General features: G+C 44.7%; 1 protein-coding gene and 5 gene segments (V, D, J or C); all 6 read left to right on the forward strand.

Moving 5' to 3' along the window:
- The first annotated feature begins 11 nt into the window (after positions 1-11).
- On the forward strand, positions 12-6,925 carry LOC114848760 (M1-specific T cell receptor beta chain-like). The gene is made up of 7 exons (XM_055505862.1): positions 12-101; positions 194-496; positions 5,426-5,497; positions 5,910-6,251; positions 6,345-6,368; positions 6,457-6,563; positions 6,674-6,925. Exons 1-7 carry the CDS (start codon positions 53-55, stop codon positions 6,710-6,712), a joined length of 936 nt encoding a protein of 311 aa, XP_055361837.1. The 5' UTR covers positions 12-52; the 3' UTR covers positions 6,713-6,925.
- Positions 2,502-3,422, forward strand: LOC129603613 (immunoglobulin lambda variable 6-57-like). The segment is given in 2 exon segments: positions 2,502-2,664; positions 2,767-3,422. Coding segments are annotated over 2 exon segments (408 nt in total).
- A 1,601-nt stretch (positions 6,926-8,526) lies between the features above and the next one.
- On the forward strand, positions 8,527-9,073 carry LOC114848761 (T cell receptor beta variable 18-like). The segment is given in 2 exon segments: positions 8,527-8,637; positions 8,724-9,073. Coding segments are annotated over 2 exon segments (390 nt in total).
- Positions 9,074-9,262: 189 nt separating this feature from the next.
- On the forward strand, positions 9,263-9,796 carry LOC114848762 (T cell receptor beta variable 29-1-like). The segment is given in 2 exon segments: positions 9,263-9,374; positions 9,462-9,796. Coding segments are annotated over 2 exon segments (393 nt in total).
- A 24-nt stretch (positions 9,797-9,820) lies between these two features.
- Positions 9,821-10,746, forward strand: LOC114848763 (T cell receptor beta variable 29-1-like). The segment is given in 2 exon segments: positions 9,821-10,053; positions 10,133-10,746. Coding segments are annotated over 2 exon segments (375 nt in total).
- Positions 10,747-11,306: 560 nt separating this feature from the next.
- Positions 11,307-11,825, forward strand: LOC129603614 (T cell receptor beta variable 7-2-like). The segment is given in 1 exon segment: positions 11,307-11,825. A coding segment is annotated over 1 exon segment (402 nt).
- The last annotated feature ends 2,733 nt before the right edge of the window (positions 11,826-14,558 follow it).

The raw sequence follows: 14,558 nt of genomic DNA on the forward strand, positions 1-14,558 counted from the left end.
AGTCCCAGCTCATTTCAATTTCATTCACTTCATTTCCTCTATTTGAGTCAAAATGACCCCAGGTGTCGCTGCTTTGACTTTTTTTCTACTGTGGGCTGCAGGTAAACTAAAGAGATATGTTTTTTATAAAAAGCATTTCATATGGTTTTAAGTTTTGTTGCTTTGAATCAAACTTTTATCTTCTGTGTTTCAGGAGCTTCTCAGTCCGTGTTGATCACTCAGTGGCCTCGCTACATCTCCAGTTTGCCCAACGACTCAGTAGAAATGCAATGTTACCAAAACGACACAGACTATGAATATCTGTACTGGTACAGGCAGCTCAGAGGACGAGGCCTCCAGTTGATGGTGACTATAGTAGTCGGCACAGTCACTATTGAAGAAGAATTCAAATCCGGTTTTAAGGCAGCGAGATCAGCGACAGAACGCTGGTCTCTGACAATAAGCAGCGTTCAGCAGAAGGATGAGGCTGTTTATCTGTGCGCTGCCAGTCCACACAGTGCTGTGAAAGAGATCAGGCCTGTGACAAAAACACCAGCAGAGACGCTGCTAGAAGCTCCCACACCTGACTGTGGTTGAGTTTCTCCTTCATCTGGTTCTCATCCAGAGTGGAGGCGATGATATCAGACGCCTGAACCAGAAGTGTTAGTTCCAGTTAAATTAATAGGAGCAAGAAAGAAATAAAGGAGGAGGGGAAACATCTCTAAAAATGTAAAGTTATATGATTGGTCACTGGCCCCAACAATAAGACCGACTAAGAAGCAACTGATCACATTTCAGTCCAAAATCGATTTAACCAACAGGTGGAGACAAAGCACACGTGATGGAATTAAAACAAACACCAGACACACATCATCCCCCTTCAGCATGGTCAGCACTGTCACATAGTACAGTAGGAAAATCCAGCACCTCCTGAGCAGCACCAGGACACAGCCGGGTCCCCCTGGAGCTGGAAGGCAACAACAGGTGGGAGAGAGAACGCAGACAGGCTGGTTGAACAGTGACCAGAGGATGGGAACAGTTGATTATGAGGCTCCCGGAGGATTTAAAAGCTTAAGATTAATACATGAAAACCAGTTCTGCAACGTGGTGGGAGCCAGTAAGAAGAACAGAGGATGAAGGCTCTGTTTTGTCTTGGACCCTGACGTCACTCCCCCACTAAAAACCCGCCTGCTTCCTGGAAACGAGGCCGTGTGCAACAATGCATCTCAGTATAAACCCTCAGTAAAGGAGCAGAGGTTTTCCCTGAAGGATGCATCCAGCTGTGATCGGAGCGCTTTTCATCTTGCTTTCATGTAATAACATTAATTAATAACATTTGTGTTGTAGCACCTCTAGTCCTTTATAAACTCATTTCTTTAACCCCACAGATCGAGTGAAGAGTGTGACCTTCCAGCCGTCTCATCCAAGAATAGTCAGCGCAGCAGAAAGAGTACAAATCAACTGCAGCCACGATGACAGTGGCCTTTATGTCATGCTGTGGTATCAGCAAACACAGAGCGGTCAGATAACCCTAGTTGGATTCAGCTACATCGGCAGTAACCCGCAGTATGAGAAGCAGTTTGACGGTCGGTTTGAAATTACAAGGAGAGACATGCAAGCAGGAGCTCTGATCATCAACAGTGTGACGCTGCCAGACTCAGCTGTGTATTTCTGCGCCGCCAGTACACAGTGATGTGGTTTAATGTCTTCCCATGACTAAAACCCTGTGCTCACTGCTCTGATGTTTAAGATCCCAAGGTAAACATGCAGACAAAGGCCCAAAACTTAACTAATTATTTAAACATACACACAACAGCCACACACTTTAAATATCATGTATACATTAAATAGGTTAGAGTTGTTAAAGCAAAACAAACGGCTGAAAGCAGGCCCTGGACAACAGCTTAGCACAGGTGGGTACTGTTAGCCAGAAGTCATGTAGTCAGATTTACTAATGAAGTTTTTTGAATCACGTATTTTACCTCAGCACCAGTCATAGATTAGCACGGACCTGTAAAATAATAAAGGCTCACCTGCAGCAACTAGCTGCACCTCAGAGGAAACAAGTTCTGGTCGGTTACGGTTGAAAAGGACGGTTCCGGTTCTACGTCCGTGTCCGAACTTTGACGAAAGAAACAAAACGGCAAAAGTCTTGGCGTGGACATAGTTTGCGGGAGATTTAAAAGTGGGCGGGGCACCACCGGGATATAGACAAACGTTTGGGTTTAAACCAATCATGTTTCAGACACCTGTTAGGCGTTTAATCGGCGACGTGTTCCGGGTGATTTGGCTCCTGATTGGTGCAGACATTTAAAGTCCAGCGTAGCTCCCTTAAAGGCATACACTCGCTTTTACTCAGGAGAAAACTTCCTTTTAACGTAGTTTTAGATGTTTTATTGTGGATTTGGTCACAAAAGAAAGTTTGAACTTTTTATACAGTAATATTAATTAATTATTAATTAATATTACTTTATAATGTTGCATATATAGTTTATATTATATTCCCATAATATTCACGGACAGTGAAGGGGAACTGCAGTCAGTTGGAACGAGCTATCGCTCCTATGGTCATGTGACTATGCTTTAATACACTTGTGGCATGCGACTCTGCCTCATTCTGCTGGAGGAGGCCTCACACTGACATGTTTCCTGCAGCCCTTTTTTTGATGCTTCTTCTACACTCAGGTGGGTTCGATGGATTAACAATACAAACATGACGCTTGTGTGAGATAGGATTCTTTTCATTAAAAGCCGACACAATAAAACGTTGTTCTACATGTGCTGCAGGTGTCAGTGTCGTAGTCCTTCAGCCCAGAGATCACATCGCTCCTCCTGGAGTCACAGCGGTGCTGGAGTGCAGCCTGGGTCCAGGGGCCAGCATGGGAAGCCAGACCATGTACTGGTACCGACAGAACCACCACGGAGCTCCAGTGGAGTTCCTCACTAGAGAATATGAGCAAACCAAGGGCCGCATCCAGTCGACTATAGATACATCTAAAAACAACTTCTCTCTTCAGATCACTGAGCTGCTCCTCAGTGACAGCAGCACCTACTACTGCGCTGCCACTCACAGTGTTTCACACAGATCAGACCATCATACAAATATCACGCCTGCCTGTCACAGCTGGCATCCAGGCAGGAAGGAGCTGTAGTCTGATGATTCCTTGATAAGGAAATGACATACAGCTTGTTTAATAAGTCATTCTACAGAACCTTTTAAACTGAGAATCACTTCTCCCACATGTGCTTATTTTTGTTGACTGTAAATAAACGCCAAACATAGAGAGTAACACACAGTAATGCTACTTTATATGATTTGCACAACATAACTCTTGATGTTGCGCTAAGTGTCCACTAGGCGACTGTACGCGTACAGATGAACCTGCCTGAACCGAGGACCAGTATAAATGCTGGAAGCGACTGTGGATGCACAGAACCGCTCTCTAACCTGTGACGATGGACAATCCCATCCATGTTTTACTCTTTTTCAGTAAGAACATTTTAATTAATAAAACAATGTTTTACTATTAATTTAGAGACTTTCTCCTGCTTTACTTGTTCTTTGACTTCCTGCAGGTTTTTCCTTTGGTGTTAAAATTGACCAGCCTCCAATCTTAGTCGTCTATGAAGGAGACCTGTCCGCAACTCTGCTGTGTGAACAAGATGACGATCAACATTACTACATGTTCTGGTACAGACAGGTCAGCGGTGGGACTTTGGAGCTGCTCACATATTCCCTTGGTAAATACGCGTGGGAAACTGCAGCACCTTTTACCAAAACCAAGTTCACCATGTCCCGGCCAGCAGTGTGGAACTCCTCCCTGATCATACACCCCGCCGAGGCCACAGACGCCGCCATGTACTACTGTGTCTCTAGTAGAGCACAATGATTCACAGACCTCAGAGGCTCTACAACAACCTCAGGAACACAGCGGCCGATGAGAACAGGTGTGTGACACGTGTGTCATATATCTATCTATCTATATACACACACACACACACACACACACACACACACACACACACACACACACACACACACACACACACACACACACACACACACACACACACACACACACACACACACACACACACACACACACACACACTGTACAGCAAGTCACGTTACAGTATGGTGTTGAAAGGATACTTGTCCACTTGGGGGAGCACAACCAGCTGTAAACAACATTATTGTCACACGAGGGAGCTTGAATTTCTTTGCAGCTGTCTTCTTACCTGGTGTATTGAAAGAATAGAGGAACAGCTCTGAGTGGATGAGGAGGTGTGACCAGCAGAGGCGTCACTTCCTTAGACGTTAAAAACACAAACAAAACCGGTCTCTCCCTTCCTTCCTTCACAGTTCTGGCTTCTTTTCTTAGCCATCACTGAAATAGCAGCAGTGAGGCTGGATCCGGTTTAGGCCGACCAGCACAGCTGCCATGGCACAGACGGAGATGGAGGCTGAGATACGGAGGCCAGGTAGGAAGGAAGCCACTTCAGGTTTTTGAGTGGTGTTTTTTCACCGTGGATCAGGGGGCCACGGTGATACATCCCCATAGAACCGCTGTACAAAAACCTGCCCCCACCAACTTCCATTGAGTTCACTGCTTCAAGCAACCTGGGTCCCACTGTACAGCACCAACCACACTTCTTAATGTCAGATCACTGGACTCTTGCTGAAATAAAGCTCTACAATAGCTATCATAGTTAGAGTGGGCTGCATTTGAAGGTTTGAGGTGCATAAGTCAGGGTTTTTAAACCGTAAACCTTATTTGTGTGCTCAAATGATGTTCATGTGAAAGTTAATCAACATACAGTACTTCAGACAGTAACAACATTCATCACTGGAGAGGAGCCTCTTCATTAGGAATTGCCCTTAGACTCGATCAACATCAGCTCAGTTTGATACTAAACTTAATTCGCATGTATGAGAATAATTATAGTCATAACTGACTATTTAACAACAATTACAAAGTACAACAAACTAAGTCTTAGGAGGCCACAGCAGAGTTCAGGCTTTGCAGACTAAGGTTGAAGTCAGGTTTTAACAGGTGCAGAGTCAGACCCAGTTGGAAAAAGAGGCTCAGTCAGGAGGAGGTTTTTGTTACAGTTGAAAGCCTCTGTGCTCGTACACAGAAGCATACTTTGGAGCTGGAACTAAACTCACCGTTCTAGGTAAGAAAAATTAAAAATTAGCTCTCAGCGTACAGTAAGCGTCATCTTAGTTTTAGGACAAGAAAGGTACTGAATATTTCAAATATGCTTAAAAGACCATTTATTTGATGAACTGAGCGTAGTCATCTTGAAGCGTGAAGAACGTAAATGCAGACGTTCTAGAAAATAAAGCATGTGTTCCGTCTTGAGACGGGTTCTACAGTGAACATCGTGGAGCAATAAAAAAATTTGGCTCTACGCCCAGATCATCCTCACAGCGAGTTCTTAGCAACCCGCCGAAACGCTGTGAGTTCCCAAACAGAAGCTCACTTTGGTGCTGGAACTAAACTCACAGTTCTAGGTAAGACAGTGAATATTAAGTAACTGAAGAAGAACTAATCCGGTTGTTCAATTTTAAAATCTGTAACTGTCCCATGACATGGACAAAACGTGCAAAATATGCAGTCTGCATGAAAAGAGGTTTACAAAACAGTTTGAATAAACAGGTAGGATATGAACTATAACATATGTACATAGATGTACAGCAGGAAGAGCAAGTTTAATGTCAGTTGAGTTCTTTCTTTCATTTTCTTCTTCTTTCATTCTTTCTTTCATTCTTTCATTCTACACATTTAGAACTTCAGAAGTTTTTATTTATCATCTTCAATCATAAACAAAGCATCACATACTTTTAAGTATGTAAGTAAGAACATCACGTCCTTTTTATTATATTTTCATGAAGCAGTAAATTATGGACTGATTTCTTCCTGCAGACCCAAAGCGTAACATCACTGCGCCTCAAGTAGCCGTGTTCCCACCTTCTCCGAAGGAATGTCAGAGGCAAAAGCATATCAACAAGACCCTGGTGTGTGTGGCCAGAAGGTTCTACCCCGACCACGTCACCGTGTCCTGGGAGGTGGACCTCAAGGTCCGCAGCGCTGTGGTGACGACGGACAGCAAAGCGCTGATGGACGGCGACTACTACACCCTCAGCAGCAGGCTGACGGTCCCCGCCACCGACTGGGGCACGGCTGGAAGAAACTTCACCTGCATCGTCTCTTTCTTTGATGGAACCCAAACCGTAACGGTTTCTGATTCTGTCTTCGGCGAGAAAAGTACAGTATGACGTTTCTAAGGCGTAGAAATTAAATATGATAAAATAAACATCTATTCCACTCTAATCAAACTACACGTGATTCTTCCAACAGTAAAAAAAGGGACGATCAGCAGACGTGAGTACACGCAGTAACACAGCTGTTCTGAGGTCTCTACAGCATATGCTGAGCATCTCCTCTCTGAATTGTGTCCATGTTTCCACAGGGAGATATGAGAAGATCACACAAGGCGCCAAACTGTCCTACGGCGTTTTGACAGCCAAGAGCTGCGTGTACGGAGCCTTCGTAGCGCTTCTGCTGTGGAGGCTTCAGGTTTGTTGTAACCCGATCCCATCGCCATTACTGTAACTGTCCCTGAACATTGCTGGGTAGTCCTGTAGCAGGTCAAGTCACAGAACTAATGATCTGTTTGAACCCCGCAGCGTTTGGCTGGAAAGCAGATCGATGGAGAGGTGAACTGAAGCAGGAACAAACAGACGGACGATCGTTTCTAAGCTGGAAACAGTAAAATGTGTCCAACACTGGGCCGATCACATTCTGCATTCAATAGAACAGCTCTATGTATACCCAGTTATATCAAAGCTTTAATTGAAAAGAAAACGTTTATATACATGTTTGTGCTTGAACGATTTAATGCTTGATTTTCTCAATAAAAGCATCATGAGAGGCTCTAACCTCAGTGTGTCATTTGCTGCAAACTGTTCACATCCCACACCAAACATCACTTCTTCCACAAATGCTAAAAATACCTCCCACTAACAGATAGAAACTATTATTGCCACATAATGTGACTAATCGGTTACAAAATTTGCAATGAAGAAACCGAGGAAGTTACTTGCTCAAACCTAATATGACAATTATACCGTATGAAAGGATTTGAACTTAATACATCGAGAAATAGATCACATGTATGTGGAATAAAAAAGTGCTTGCTTTAGTTCAAACTCTCGGTAAAACAAAATGTCTATCGTGGAACATAAAGACGTTTTGCCTCGTGTAGAAAGGTTAAAACTGTTGCAGCGAAGCCCAGAGCGACAGCAGAGCAGCGTTTGTGCTGTTGCTTTGGCTTCTCTCTCTTTCTGCGTCTCAGCGGATGTGGTCGGCGTGCAGCCTGCAGATCGCAGGACTTCACCACAGGCTTTGTCTCTGCACCTGCACCAACCCCCACGCCGCTCATCTGAGAACACAGCTGCAACACCTCCGCTTCCGTGTCAACCGAAGCTACGGGATGAACACGAGTATCATGTGAAAACAACGGCGGCCTTGCTGCTTAACACAAAACAACACCAGTAGTAGAAAAGGACGTTTCCTGTCTGTCCATCTTCATGACTGTCCAACTTCAGACATGAGGACCCCATCGTGATCACTGAGTCTTCATTATGCTCCATCATAGTCTGATTTACAAAAAATACAAAGCTGTGAAACTCGAACGGAAGAAGACACTCAACTGTTCCTCCATTTGTTCCCACCAAAGAAAAAAAGTCTGAGGCACAGTAATAAAAATGAGTCAGAACTGAAAGAATAAGAATAAGTTTACACTGGAAAGTTAAAGCAGCAAACATAAATTTCACAATTGACTGTGAAGTGTTTGAATGTTTATATGAATTCTGGCCATGGTGGAAATATTGATTCTCATGCTGCTGTCCATAATGTTGGAGGGGAATTTTAACTACAAATAAACCTTAAGACAGTACAAACAAAAAGATGCAATGAAAACTACAGATTACAACTGTACTTTTCATAAGTACGTTGAAAGACTACAGCAACAAAAAGAGAACTGCGATTCATTTGTCACATCGAAGGTCCCCTTGTGGGGTAAAACAGTACTGTAAGTCAAGTTCACCCTCCATCTTTCTCTGGGGGTGCCAGCAGGAAGACAGGAAGGCCTCATCATGCTTCCACTCACGTGACGCTGAGTTTCACATGTGCTGTGACCGCAGGAGCCATACAGCAACACCCTCACCTTTGACCCCGAGTCGCTGCAGCAGTCACTGCTCCACCTGCTGCTCAGTAGAGGTTGTACAGTACATGTGGAAACTTGAGCAACAAAAGGGCACCTGAAGCCAATTAGGGCTGAAATCCAATCAATGTACAAACCATGAGCCTGATTTCTTTTCTTTAATCCAAAAATCACTGAATCCCGCATGGCTCAGCATCGTTATTAAAACTGATTTTAAAATATTCAGGTCCAGTCATCTATCTCTCTAACTTGCTACTAATCAGATATAGAGCTCGTGTACAGTAGTGGTCACAGTATCACGTCACACAGCGGTGACACTCCCACATGCAGCTCCTCGTGGTGCTTTATCCTCAGATGTGAGATGGTCTAGAATGGGTGTAACACATGGTCCACAGTGTAGCTTAATCCTTCTGCTCTGGCTCACTGGTGAGATCTGAACCTGCTACAATTAAAATGCTTCCAGTTGCTCTAACATGCACAGTCTAATAAGTTGTCATTTTTTTCATCCACAGGTTTAACTAGCGGGGCTGATGTCACCCAGCTTCGCACAATGTGGAAGCACCAGGGTGAAAATGCAGAAATAAGCTGCAGCCACAATAAGGGTGCTAGCTACTACCAGATGTACTGGTACCGGCAGCTGCCGGGACAAACCATCAAACAAATGGTGTACACCACTGCAAACAGCCAACCAGAGTTTGAACCCGAGTTCAGAAGCGAGAAATTCTCAGCCACCAAGAAAGAAGCCGAGAGCGGGACGGTCACCGTGACGGATGTGCAGCCGGGAGACAGCGGCTGGTATTTCTGCGCCGTCAGTGAGCACAGTGACGAAGACGCACTGAGCAGCTGAACAAAAACCCCGCAGCACCAGGCATCACGAGCTGCAGGGGGAAGTCGAGTTCTGTGCCACAGACACGCCGTGTGGCCGCGCCTTGTTCCATTCAGTGCATCTCAGCGATGGTGAACCTCAGCTGACGTGATGTCCAGCAGGAGGAGCACCAGCTCCACTGTAACGCATCAATCTGCTTCCTCACTACACACCCACAGTACCTGCATCTCTTCAGAGGCCCACCACTATAGTGGGTTATTACTACAGTAAGAGCTTTGGATGACAGACATTATGAGACATAGTCTTTTCTTGTTTGTATTTGTGCTGTGGATAAAAGGTAAACGACTGCAGGATGACCTCACCGAGCCCTTTAAAACAATCTAGACTAAAGATTTTTGTTCTGATCAGTCTTACTGACCCACAGGTCTGGCTTATGGAAGCGTGGTCAACCAAACCCCCACGCTGTGGCCGAAAGTGGGAGAAAACGCAACGATGAACTGCAGCCACACGAAGGATGCCGGCTATAGTCAGATGTACTGGTACAGGCAGCTGCCAGGAAAACACATGGAACTGGTGGTGTTCACCTTGTTTGGAAGAGAGAAACACGACTTTGGAGGTTTCAGCCAAAAGAAGTACTCCGCCACCAAACCCACAGCCGAGGCCGGGACCTTCACCGTGATAAGTCTGCAGCCCGAAGACAAAGGCCTGTATTTCTGTGCTGTGAGTCAACACAGTGATACAGACACCCCTGAAGGCTGAACAAAAACCCTGTGTTGTCTATTGGAACCACAAAAGTCTGCCAGTTTCACCAAAGTGGATGCAGTAATCATGTCACATTACTCACTGCTAGTTAAACTGGTCATCCGCCTCAGCCTGAGGTGTGACCCCATATCACACTCCCATGTGATAACGTCACAGCTCCAACACAGACTCTCGCCTCTGAGATCACGGCACTAAGAAGACAGCAATGATCTCAGCTGGTCTGATCAAACTCTCTGCAGTTCTGCTCTGCGTAGGTCTGTGGTCTACGGTGCTGAACAACATTATTGCATTTATTAACGCAACATGACAAGTTTTATCTTTTACCCCCCACAGCTTTAGTTGATGGCAGCGATGTCGAGCAGACTCCACTTCTCTGGAGGAACGAGAGTCAATCGGCCACGCTGAAATGCAGCCACACTAAAGATGCCACCTACTTCCAGATGTACTGGTACAGACAGCGGTCAGGAGAAATGATGAAACAAATCGTCTTCACGACGAATTCTCCCCCGCACCAGTACGAGAGCGGCTTCAGCAAGGACAGATTCCCAGCAAACAAAACCGACGCTCAGACCGGATATTTGTCGGTGGTTGAGCTGCAACCCGGAGACGCTGCAGTGTACTTCTGTGCCGTGAGTCAACACGCTGATGCAAGAGACTAAGAGAGCTGCACAAAAACCCAACTACTGGCGTCAGTGAAGAGGAATCACACCGCACTACTGCTGATGAACAACAGGGGGCGCTGTAGCCAAACACCAGCACTGATCTAATGTAAAAAAAACAATGACAGACACTGAAACAGTAAAGTTCAACTACAGTAATGTGAGGGGACAGTTCAATAGGATGATGCAACACCAACACCACCCACAAATAAGGCTCTAGCAATGGGAGGGCTTGTGGCTCCACATCCTGACTGTGACTGTGGGAGCACAGCTTATTCTTCATATCAGTCATGAACAACTATCTGATTATTGCTCTCTGTATAACCTGCAGTGTGACGCTGGTTTCAGGTAACGGCACTTTTACAATGTGAAAATGCTGCTTTATGTCAAGAGTCACCTTTTGATTCACTGAGCATGTGTGATGTGCATCTTTTGTGCAGGTTCCAGCGTTCGCCAAACTCCAAGTGACATCTTTAACAAAGACAGCGCTGAAACAACGAAAATCACATGTTCACACAGTTATAATAACTTCGACCGAATTCTCTGGTACAAGCAGTCCAACCGTCAGCTGCAGTTCCTGGGGTATCATTACTTTGACCAAGGATATCCAGAGACCGGAGCGGATGTGGAAATAGACGGTGGCTCCAGTAAAGACCAAAACTGCACGTTGACAGTTAAACGCAGCAGCAGTGCAGTTTACTTCTGTGCTGCTAGTTAGCACAGTGCTGCATGTCACCGTTCCCCAATACAAAAACCTCATCAAATGCGTAGTTTTAATCTCACCACAGCCCCTGCACCTGGAATAAAGCATCTATCTAATGCTGGTATTGGACCTCGCGCTAATGGGAGGTGACATAAACCTCCCCTCCCACATAATGAACAGCAGCATCAGACACTCAATATTTCTACTATGGCCACTATGAAGACTCATACGCTCCTCATGTTTGCAGTCTCGTCTCTATGGATCCACACAGTTCAGTGTGTGACCCAGCATCAGGGAGTGACCCAGCACCCGGCCATCAGCTGGAGCTATGTGTCCAAATCTGCAGAGATGAACTGCAGCCACAACAAAGATGCTGGTCACAACCAGATGTACTGGTACAGACAGCGTCAAGGAGAGACCATGAGCCTCATCGTCTACATGCTTTACGGAGGGAAGCCACAATACGAAGGGGCTGAAGGCAAATACTCAGCCGTCAAAGACAGCATTGAGACCGGGGCTCTTACTGTGAAAGACCTGACGCCTGAGGACAGCGCTGTTTACTTCTGTGCTGTCAGCAAACACAGTGATGTGAGACGTACCAGCAGCTGAACAAAAACTACAACAGCAAGTTTAATGTTGGTCCTGTAGGTGGTGCTAGACGTTCAGAGACATTTTCAGGTCTCACTCAGGTACTACTATTACATTTAAAGTAAATGGTTTTGGGGGAGGCTCTGAAAAGATTCATCCTCAGTTTTATTTAGACTGTGAGGTCAGAGCCTCTCAGAGATCTGAGCTCAGTAAATATGTCATTCATCTTTCTATCTGGTGTCACTGGGAATCACGGTCATTATAGACACAAATGGTTTCAACTATATATTTTACACAGTGTGCTTCTAGGCATTAGTCTGGGTGTTGAGGTCTATCAGACTCCTCCAGATGTTTTCAGAAGCCCAAGAGGTAAAGTCCAGCTGGTCTGCAGCCATGGGAAGACCGACTACACCAGCATGCACTGGTACCAGAGATCCTCTGGAGACACAGCTCTGAAACGGATCGGACACGTTTATTACAGCACCAAAGAATACGATGAGGCTTTCAAAGAACACTTCACTATGACTGGAGACATGAGTGGAGACAAGCAAAGAACGGATCCTTGATAATAGACCAGCTGAAGGCACCTGAGCACACGGCTCTGTACTACTGTGCAGCTAGCTATGCACACAGACAACATATCCCCTCGTCTTCATACAAAAACTCTGAACCACATTTTATCAACATTTATGGTTTTTAATTTGAGCTCAAGCAGACAGACCCCTCCCAGCCAGATGGGAGGAGACGATCTGTCAGCTACAAACCTCTGGAAGCTCAGCTCAACTTCTATTGCTCAGGTTGACCTGATCCCAGAAACGTGTCAACTGTTTACGTTCAGGAAGCCAAATGATTGTTTTTCTCCTTCTCTGTTGTCTGTCAGGTACTGTAATAACGTATTCACACTCTGCTTCAATGATTGACTGACTGAATCATTTTAAATTCCTCATCCATTACAATTTAACCACTGCCTGTTCTTTACGTATCCAGGTTTATGTCTGGGTGTCACTAAACCTGGTGACCAGGTGCAGGTTTTCTGCAGCCATGATCAAACTGACTACAGGGTGATGCTGTGGTACCAGCACTCACCTGGAGACACGGCCATGAAGCTCATTGGATACTTGAATTTCAAAGCCGTCACAATGGAGGAGCAGTATAAAGATCATTTTACGATCTCTGGAGACTTGGGGGGAACTGCAACAAAGAATGGTTCTCTGACCTTCCAGGTCCAAGGATCCGAACTCAGTGCAGTTTACTACTGTGCAGCAAGTAAAGCACACTGATAAAAGTCCCCTGAGAACCAGACAAAAACTGCACAATGCGTCATCATTAGCGGCTCAGAAGGAGACAAACAGGCACCTGTTGTTGTGGTCATACATTGGTTTGATGCAACTACACGAAAGCCACATTGTAGCTTAGTTTTTATTTAATCAATACCAACTAATTAATGTAATACGTTACTTGAGTTAAATAAGCATCACTTAGGATTCAATCTTTTGATGAAGATTAATGTATTTCAAGTCTCTAAATTCCTAATTTAGAACTGGCAGGCTCCTCCCACCAGCTGCTCCTGGTTAATGTAATGTTGGTTGGTCTACAGTCATGTGCAGCACCCCCTTGTTTAATCTCAGTCTGTTCACTGAAACCATCAGGTGATTTCACCACGAACAATAACAATTTATTTCTTATGTTAAAAGACATAAAAAGAAGTTCACAATGATCTGTTTATTCTTTTTTTGTTGCCTCGGAGGTAAATTATTCATGAAAAAAAATAATCTGTGAATTTAAAAATTTCATTTTAATCAAAGTTTTTCTTCTGAGCAGGTTTATGTCTGGGTCTTGAGGTCCATCAATCCCCCTCGGATTTCATCACAAAGCTTGAAAACAAGGTGCAGATTTTCTGCAGCCATGATAAAACTAACTATTGGATGATGCTGTGGTACCAGCGCTCACCTGGAGACACAGCTATGAAGCTCATCGGTTATCTCAACTTTGGAGATGTTAAAATGGAAGAGCTGTACAATGAGAAGTTTGAAATCTCTGGAGATCTGAGTGGGAATACAGCAAAGAATGCATCTCTGATAATTAAAGCTGCAGAACGAGAGCACAGTGCAGTTTACTACTGTGCAGCCAGAGAAGCACAATGACACAAGTCCCCCCTGAACTACACAAAAACCCAACAAGAGCTGTTATCATTAACGAGACTGAATAAACCACCTCCAAACACCTGCTGCTGTGCTTGTATTTTTAGACGAATTTAATCCTTTTAGAAAACATTTTGCGGGACAATCAGAAAAAAAGAAAGCTTAGAGTTAGAAATAAAGACAAAGGGACTAGACAGTGGCACCAGCAGCTTCCTGGAGAGGTGTCACACATCCCTTCCTGTTCCTCTAAAACAGCAGAGACTTTATCGGTTCCTTCCAATTAACATGTCGCCATCCTCTCACATCATATCTATCATCGCTGTGTTGTGGATCAAAGGTATGAACAATTATATCAAATGCTATTATTCAACTTTTGTAAACTTTGAAAAGTTCTATTTATCTCTCTTCAGGTGTTTACCTCAGTAAAGAAAAACAAGTGTTCCAGACTCCGTCTGATCTGTTGCTGAAACCAAATGTTGAAGCCAACCTGAGCCTCACTCATCACATCCCCAGCTATGACACCATCCTCTGGTACCAGCGTTCAGCAGGAGACACGTCCCTAAAGCTGATCGCTTATGTCTATTATAAGAAAAAAAAAAAATCACACCAACAACACACACACCAACTAGTCAGCATAAAAAGCTCCTCCCTCAGCAAGTGTCTAAGCA

This window comes from Betta splendens, chromosome 22, assembly GCF_900634795.4.
Source record: "Betta splendens chromosome 22, fBetSpl5.4, whole genome shotgun sequence".
Lineage (NCBI taxonomy): Eukaryota > Metazoa > Chordata > Actinopteri > Anabantiformes > Osphronemidae > Betta > Betta splendens.

What these genes read in the sequence shown, in the direction of transcription:
- LOC114848760 (XM_055505862.1), top strand. Translation starts at nt 53, where the DNA reads ATGACCCCAGGTGTCGCTGCTTTGACTTTTTTTCTACTGTGGGCTGCA. An exon ending in TTCTGTCTTCGGCGAGAAAA is followed by an intron (nt 6,252 to 6,344) that starts GTACAGTATGAC and finishes TTCTTCCAACAG; the next exon opens with TAAAAAAAGGGACGATCAGC. An exon ending in AAAAGGGACGATCAGCAGAC is followed by an intron (nt 6,369 to 6,456) that starts GTGAGTACACGC and finishes ATGTTTCCACAG; the next exon opens with GGAGATATGAGAAGATCACA.